The 9039-nt window shown below is 44.2% G+C and overlaps 1 protein-coding gene across 1 annotated transcript; it reads right to left on the bottom strand.

Moving 5' to 3' along the window:
• Positions 1-399: 399 nt before the first annotated feature.
• Positions 400-6565, bottom strand: LOC109739844 (protoheme IX farnesyltransferase, mitochondrial). Its single transcript, XM_020298879.4, has 7 exons — positions 6163-6565; positions 3680-3809; positions 3295-3432; positions 3036-3169; positions 1344-1469; positions 1149-1252; positions 400-1026 (listed from the first exon to the last, which is right to left on the bottom strand). Exons 1-7 carry the CDS (start codon positions 6429-6431, stop codon positions 626-628), a joined length of 1302 nt encoding a protein of 433 aa, XP_020154468.1. The 5' UTR covers positions 6432-6565; the 3' UTR covers positions 400-625.
• Positions 6566-9039: the final 2474 nt, after the last annotated feature.

Genomic DNA, 9039 nt, shown 5'->3' with positions numbered 1-9039 from the left:
TTAAAATATGTCTATATACATCCATATGTGATGGTCCATTTAAAATCTTAAAAAGACAAATATTCCCTCCATCCGGAAATACTTATTCTAGAAATGGATAAAGTGGATGTATCTATAACTAAAATAAGTATAGATACAACTATTTCTAGGACAAGTATTTTTGGACGGAGGGAGTATTTAGGAACGGAGGAAGTAGAATGAAAACCGGATCCATGTGAGGTTATGATGAGGCCTATTGCTCATGCGGCACCGGAGCTTTACTCAGCGTACCACATGCTGATTCAGACCAGGAATCACAGGGAGGCATGACTGGATGGAAATGCTGCAAATTTAGACCCAGGGAGAGAAGAGAAGTTGTTGAAGCATGAAATACATATTGCTTCTAGATGGCCCTGTATGTACTCTGAAATATCAATTTTATACTCACGTGAGCCCAACAACTGAATTTATGTTTTTTTTACAAATAAAATGGCGTTCATTATTCTCAGATCTTTATTTAACAATACAAAGAGGAATTCCGCTGAGCGGGAAAATTTCCTGCCAAGAGCTGAAAAGAATTTTCTGACAACAGACAAAAAGGAAGGAAGATGAAACCATTGCAGCCCTGGCTGCTGGGACAAGGCTTTCAAAACTCATGAGCTTCTGGAGAGACGTACACAGGTACAGGCAAGAAGGGGAATGGGGCCACAGAAGCATATGCAACTGGAGGGCGTGATTGAGCGCGACGAGAATGTTTCGGGTCTTCCCGTTGCTGTCTAGCTCTTTCTTCTTCGTCCCACAGCTCGGCGCCACGGAGAACCCCGGCGATCTCGCTAGTCTGATGGATGTTGTTATGCTCCTTCTGTTCGTTAGGCAGCCGATGTAGTATAAGTCCAGCCATTAGAGCAGGAAGATACAAAAGGCTGCCATGGAACATTCTTCTTGCACTCTTCTGACTAGGAGCCAGTACAAATGATAAGGCTCCCATGGCGAGGCCCGTCGTTAGAAGCGATGCTTCGAAACTGAACCATTCAGATGTTAGACCCCCTACAAAGCATTAGTTAGTTCCATGAGTAAGAAAGATCCCAAGTTTGACCAAGTACTTTATTATAAGTAGTAGTAGAAGCAAATGGAAACTAGAGAACCTATATGATTTTTTTAGTACTTACAGTTATATGCAAACAACCCCAACGGCAGCATGTAGAGACAATTTCTGAGTGAAACCCATGCAGTTCTCTTGCCAGTAGGATCAGCAAAGGAGAGCATTCGGTACCTAAATCAACAAGTCAATCACATGCCAAGGATACAAATTAGGACCTGTTAACATTTTGATGTAACTACTACAGTTGGAATAATTGAGTTACCCTCCAGCAAGGTAGTCAGCGCGGCATAAGTACGCAAGGGCCATGAAATGTGGTAACTGCCAAAAGTACAAAGCAGCCGGCAGAATCATAGAGTTGAGTGACAGTTCAGATGCTGCTGCCGCCCACCTGTGTCAAGATAAATAAGGGCCACATGCCGTGTAAACATATTGCACAGCTCCATTAATAATCATTCAACAAATAAACATGAGTGCAATAATACACAGAATATATATATGCCCATGATGCACTAAAGCATGATATTCTACACCTTTGCAGGTAGTCTATTAGAGCAATGCTACAAATACTGAAGAATTTCTGAAATACTCCCTCCGTAGCAAAATGACGATGTTTTCTATGCCCTATGCAAAACCAAAAAACGTCTTACATTTTGGTACAGAGGAAGTAGAAATGTAGGCGGGTGATTATGAATAGCTGGATGCTGTGGTCAAGGACAGATGTAAAGGTTTCTTCTTTATGAACTTATTAGTCTGGACTGAGAGAAAAACCATACACCCAATACCTATTCCAGTTCTCAAATCTGAGTCATCATATATTCATCTAATGCACTTATTGCTTTAACTGCACCACAGTGTATCCCAGCCCCTAAAGACCTTCTAGTCCAATAATGCCAGCATTCCAGTACAAGAAGGGCTCAGGTAACAGAAAGAGTCACGTCCGGTTGTAAATTTGTTTTCTCGTATCTCCTTCCTTTATAATGCCGGCAGGAGATTTAGAGCTTTCCTTCTCCTTGAAGTATTACTGGCTCTGAGCCTATAAGCGACCCTTTTTTTTTATTTGCTTGCTTAAGATGTGACTGTATGGCCTGAAACAGTCTCGAGGGCAGTGGTATCATCCAGTTTGATGCTTCATGTCAGCAGCTATGGTTTTGAGAGTAAGTAGTCCATAACTTCAATTTGTGTGTTTAAGCTTGTAGGTCCAGATGGCTCTACGATGTATATGTTGCTTCATTCTGACGAATCTGTTATGGCCGTGGGTGCACAAGGCAGCAGGAAATAGGCTTGTTCGTGAAGGCATTGAATAGCTTATGCTAGAGATTGGAAAGTTAAGAAAAGGAGTAACTCGATTAGTATTTATCCTTGTTGGATACAGTTGGGTCCATTACAAAGAGGCTAGTTAAATTAAGAAGAGTCCAACTGAACTAGATTAGTTATGGTTTGGTCTTGAGTTTAAACCATAATAAAAGGCATGCCTAGGCTCTAGGCAATAGCAAAACGCCTAGCGCTTAATTGTGGTTAGTGTGCGCTTTGGTCAGAAAAGCGCAAGGCAGTGGTGAAACTCACAATTAGCACCTAGCCTTTTTAAACTTTGGTCTAAACTGAAATACGACTTGCGGATCAAGTTAGTCGTCCTGCATAAAGGACTAGCATGTATCACATTTAATCACGCAATAAGAGAATAGTTTATCTACCTGTCATCCCCTCATTCGTCCTCTCTAAGCCATGTTCTATTATTACCCAATCCCATACGCCGAGCCATGCATGATCTTCATGGCAGTACTAAACCAGATTGTTCCAGTTGCCAGGCCATTAAATGACCAAAACCAGGGAGCACAATAAGAAATTAAAATAGGAGATGAAGAATATACACTCGCTCCATTATTTTCAACATATAAAATAACACCTTCAACCTGCACCTAGACAATCCAGAAATGTGTCTTCAGCAGTAACATACCCTAGAAGTGGCGGAATGGCGCCAACAACTGCTCCCACCCATGTATTGACAGGGTGTATTTGCTTCAGTGGAGTGTATACAAATGCATACAGAATGAGATTGGATGCTGCAAGCCCAGCAGCTAAGTCATTAGCCTGCACAGACCTTGCCAAAATTTCTTAATGTTTAGTTCCAATAACAGCATCATACCAACTACAGTGGCCGCATACTCTTAAAACAAAGCGTAAAGCAAGTACAGGCAAACAGCAAAGAGCCGAACCTTGCAAGCCAATAATGCTGTTCCTGCAGTTCCAACAGTTGTAGCCCACATGGCAGCATGCACAGGACTAATACGCCCTGATGGTAGGGGCCGTCGCATTGTCCTTTTCATTTTAGCATCATTCTTTATTTCAAACACCTGAAAAGGATGTCGATGCACCAAGTTCATTGTCTCTAAGCGTGATAACCAGGTGTATATGATATCTATAAATCCCGATATAACGTAAATATGTAAGAAAATCAGAATAACTTCTCAAAAACTGATATTGAAGTGTGACATTGTGTGACAATGAACATAAAAGGATTGCAAGAATGTGAACACAATGAATATTGGTTTGGTTAACCATCATGCTAATGGAAAAGGCTGCCCCAAAACAAGCACATACCTGGTTGAGAGTGTTGGCAGATGCTGCAACCATCATGGTACCAGTGCATGTGTAGCAAAGTCCAGCAATGTCTACAATGCTGCCACTACCGAGCACATATCCAGCCCCCGATGTTGCCACAACAAGTGCACTAAATACCATAAAAAATAGAAAGTATAATCAAATAAAAGAAATGCAACAAGAGGACAAATAATTCGTCAGTCACAAGGAGTTCCAAGATGCAAGACACAGACCATGGCAAATTCAAAATCATAAGATTGTCTGAATATATATCCAAGGGACACATATTAACCCATACGTGCACTCTCCAGACATAAATAAATCCCACAGAACTCGATTCAATTTATGCATTCTAGCGAGAAAAATAAGTCATAATGGATGTTAGATGGTACAGCAGACTTTCAAAGTTTCAATAACCTATGAATTGCATTCCCCATTCTAAATAGGGGTACCATGTGGTTCAACAAACAATAGAACATAAACACCGTATGTGCAATATGAATTCTAAAGAGAACATGCAGCAGAACATTTGGACTACAGACATATGGGGTATTGTTTCGTATCTTATCATATGAGGACAGATTGCTAGAAGTCGAGTGCAATTACAATGTATAAAATCTGATGAATGGAAAAAACTAACGATACTAAACACCTTATGACAAAAACATACAGGAAATAATTAAATTATAGTTCATTTTTACTGCTATAAAGATTATCTTAGCTTTTCAGGCACACTAAACCACTAATTGACCACTATGCATACAATGTCAAGGTGGACCGACCAAGACAGTAATGATTTGTCAGCGGCCATCGACTATCTACACTGCACGCCTATGTTTTTAAGGCGGTAAAGCGTCATAAGGCGGAGGAGGGCCGCTCTGACGCCTAAGCGCCAAGGCGAGGCGGTAAGGCGAGGCAAAGCGACGCCTTAAACATTGCAGGAAAAGAGTTATCAATAGATCTGCACATATTAATACTAGAAAAGGAGCAATGGCTGAGAGATGGGCCACTACTTATGCACCTCCCAGTGGCCCAAAAGCCCATCTAGTGGCCATATACACCCCCGTGACCTAATTCCACCATCTCCTTCCCTTCTTTCCCACCACAGCCGCCACGGCGCCACACCCTTCTGGTCCTCCCTCCTCTTCGCAGTCCTCCCTCCTCCAGTCCCCCCTCCTCTTCATGGCCCCACCCTTCTCCCTCACAGCAGCAGGCCCCAGGAGCAGCCATAACTAGGGCAGCCAGGAGCCTCCAGTCCTCCCTCCTCTTCATGGTGCCGGGAGACAGCGGGGCCGTCATCTCCAAGCCCCAGGAGCAGCCACAACTAGGGCAGCCACAGCCGTACACTTCATGTCTGTCTAAGGCGGGGTAGACGCCTTGCCATCCTGGTGCGCCTCGACGCTTAGGCGACGACTAGGCGACACCTTAAAAACATAGCTGCACGCAAAAGTTTTGGCCAAACCCTAATATTTCAGGACATGGTTCCAAAAGCACAATAAAACTGCATGGTGAAGCAAAACCAAGAACAAGAAGAAGAGAAGAGGTCATGTGTCAAACGAACCCAAGTATAAAGACATCTACTGCATCACACCTCTGTTTAGGGTGTTATAAGGTAGTAACTTGAATGCCGTTTTGCTTATCAAGAAATTTGGGGTTTCCATCGTTGTGGTTAGAACAAAAAGAGGTGGCTTGTCCAGTCTGCAGCACACTTACAATTCCATTTCTACCTTACAAACAAAAGGGCTCCATTAGCTAGTTTTTCACATAGCATCATATGTTTCCTGAACAGCATCATAAGTTAATTTTATAGAGACTACTACGAACCCAAGGTTCACAATTTAGCATACTAAATCCTACAGCGCATAAACGTTAAGGGGTATTAATGAGTTATAGATCCCAAATTGTTAGGGGGTTCACAATTTAGCTCGACTGTTATAGATCCCAAATCACAAAGTTCGTAAAATTCATTTCTTCGGAATTTAACCACAAAAACAAGAACAAGAAGAAGAGAAGAGGTCATGTGTCAAATGAACCTAAGTACAAAGACATCTACCGCATCACACCTCTATTTAATGTGTTAAGGTAACTTGAATGCAGTTTTGCTTATCAAGAAATTTGGGGTTTCCATCGTTGTGGTTAGAACAGAAAGAGGCGTGGCTTGTCCAGTATGCAGTAAACTTACAATTCCATTTCTACATCATAACCAAAAGGGCTCCATTAGCTAATTTTCCACATAGCATCATATGTTTGCTTAACAGCATCAGAAGTTAATTTCATAGAAACAGTATTACGAGGCCCAAGGTAACGTTAAGGGGTAGGTTGGTGCTCCGATGTTATAGATCCCAAATCACAAAGTTAGTAGAATTCACTTCTTCGGAATTTAACCACAAAATTTGAAGGGCATATCTTTATTTCATTCTGAAAAACATCAATTGTAAGAAAAGAAGTGGTCTTCTGAAGGGAAATGGAAGCAAATCGCGCACCTGAGGCGGGCTTTGGAGAGCTCCCAGTAGCACGACCCGTAGTGCCGCAGCACGTCGGAGGCGGATCTGGCACCCGACGAAACAGCTACCGAGGCGGCCGCCGCTTCAGCGACGATGGGCGCAGTGGAGGCGGCAGAGGATGCCGAGCAGGCCGCGCGCGCCGAAGGGATGGGGAGAATAGCCGTAGAGGGTTGGTGGATGGGATCTCCGAGCATGCGCGAGCGGAGAGCCCTCGCGGCGGAGGCGGCGGTGGCGCCGCCTCTCCACATGGCGGCGGAGGCGACGACGAGCGACGGTGATGCCGGAAAGATCTGGTGGACGCTTTCGGCCAAAGAGATGGAGCTGCCGAGAACTCCACTTATTCACTTTTCTGCCCTAAAAAAACTTATTCACTTTTCTTTTTTTCTTTTTCGGAATGACCAGCAAAAAGGCCGTCCATTGCAATTTGACGAACTGAGCGTAGCTCAGATGGTTATATTCTTTCATTTTCTTTTTGCGGAAACACCCCAGATCTATTAGCCGGCTTCAGTGTTACAACACATCACAGAAAAGATAGAAAATAGAAACGGGTCTCTGGAGACCCGCCACACTGCACACTCCGATGCGGGTTGACGACGCGCCGCTGCACCGCCGCTGCCGCTCTCTCCAGGAGCCGGCGAGACCTTGGACTGTTGGGGAACGTAGTAATTTCAAAAAAGTTCCTACGATCACCCAAGATCTTTCTAGGAGAAGCACAACAACGAGACGGGAGAGTGTGTCCACGTACACTCGTAGACCGAAAACGGAAGCGTTTAGTAACGCGATTGATGTAGTCGAACGTCTTCACGATCCAATCAATCCAAGTACCGAACGTACGGCACCTCCGTGTTCAGCACACGTTCATGACGATGACGTCCCTCGAGCTCTTGATCCAGTTGAGGACGAGGGAGAGTTTTGTCAGCATGATGGCGTGGCGACGATGATGATGAAGTTACCGGCGAGGGCTTCACCTAAGAACTACACCGATATGACCGACATGTTAAACTGTGCGGGGGGCACCGCACACGGCTAAGAGATTGTCTGTTATGCTTTTGGGGTGCCTCCTGCCCACGTATATAAAGGAGGGAGGGAGAGAGGCCGGTGGCCAGGAGGGGCGCACCAAGGGGGGAGTCCTACTTGGACTCCTATTCCAAGTAGGACCCCCCCTTTTTCCTTTCTTCCACCGGAGGGAAAGGAAGGAGGGGAGAAGGAGAAGGAAGGAGGGGGTCGCGCCCCCACCCCTTGTCCAATTCGGTTTGGGCAGGGGGAGGCGCGCGCCACCTCGTGGCCCTTCTTCCCTCTCTCCACTAAGGCCCATTAAGTTCCCCGGGGGTTCCGGTAACCCCTCGGTACTCCAGAAAAATACCCGAATCACTCGGAACCATCCTGATGTCCGAATATAACCTTCCAATATATGAATTTTTACCTCTCGACCATTTCGAGACTCCTCGTCATGTCCGTGACCTCATCCGGGACTCCGAACAAACTTCGGTCATCAAATCACATAACTCATAATACAAATCGTCCTCGAACGTTAAGCGTGCGGACCCTACGAGTTCGAGAACTATGTAAACATGACCGAGACACATCTCCGGTCAATAACCAATAGCGGAACCCGTATGCTCATATTGGCTCCTACATATTCTACAAAGATCCTTATCGGTCAAACCGCATAACAACATACGTTGTTCCCTTTGTCATCGGTATGTTACTTGCCCAAGATTCGATCGTCGGTATTATCATACCTAGTTCAATCTCGTTACCGGCAAGTCTCTTTACTCGTTCCGTAATGCATCATCCCGCAACTAACTCATTAGTCACATTGCTTGCAAGGCTTATAGTGATGTGCATTACCGAGAGGGCCCAGAGATACATCTCCGATACTCGGAGTGACAAATCCTAATCTCGATCTATGCCAACTCAACAAACACCTTCGGAGACACTTGTAGAGCATCTTTATAACCACCCAGTTACGTTGTGACGTTTGATAGCACACAAGGTGTTCCTCCGGTATTCGGGAGTTGCATAATCTCATAGTCAGAGGAACATGTATAAGTCATGAAGAAAGCAATAACAATAAAACTAAACGAACATTATGCTAAGCTAACGGATGGGTCTTGTCCATCACATCATTCTCTAATGATGTGATCCCGTTCATCAAATGACAACATGTCTATGGCTAGGAAACTTAACCATCTTTGATTAACGAGCTAGTCAAGTAGAGGCATACTAGGGACACTCTGTTTGTCTATGTATTCACACATGTACCAAGTTTCCGGTTAATACAAATCTAGCATGAATAATAAACATTTATCATGATATAAGGAAATATAAATAACAACTTTATTATTGCCTCTAGGGCATATTTCCTTCAGTCTCCCACTTGCACTAGAGTCAATAATCTAGATTACATAGTAATGATTCTAACACCCATGGAGTCTTGGTGCTGATCATGTTTTGCTCGTGGAAGAGGCTTAGTCAACGGGTCTGCAACATTTAGATCCGTATGTATTTTGCAAATCTCTATGTCTCCCTCCTTGACTTGATTGCAGATGGAATTGAAGCGTCTCTTGATGTGTTTGGTTCTCTTGTGAAATCTGGATTCCTTCGCCAAGGCTATTGCTCCAGTATTGTCACAAAAGATTTTTATTGGACCCGATGCACTAGGTATTACACCTAGATCGGATATGAACTCCTTCATCCAGACTTCTTCATTTGCTGCTTCCGAAGCAGCTATGTACTCCGCTTCACACGTAGATCCCGCCACGACGCTCTGCTTGGAACTGCACCAACTGACAGCTCCACCATTCAATATAAATACGTATCCGGTTTGTGACTTAGAGTCATTCGGATCAGTGT

This window comes from Aegilops tauschii, chromosome 6 (genome assembly GCF_002575655.3).
Source record: "Aegilops tauschii subsp. strangulata cultivar AL8/78 chromosome 6, Aet v6.0, whole genome shotgun sequence".
Classification (NCBI taxonomy): Eukaryota; Viridiplantae; Streptophyta; class Magnoliopsida; order Poales; family Poaceae; genus Aegilops; species Aegilops tauschii.
The sequence above is the reverse complement of the archived record's forward strand: the minus strand, read 5'-3'. Positions and strand labels throughout refer to the sequence as shown.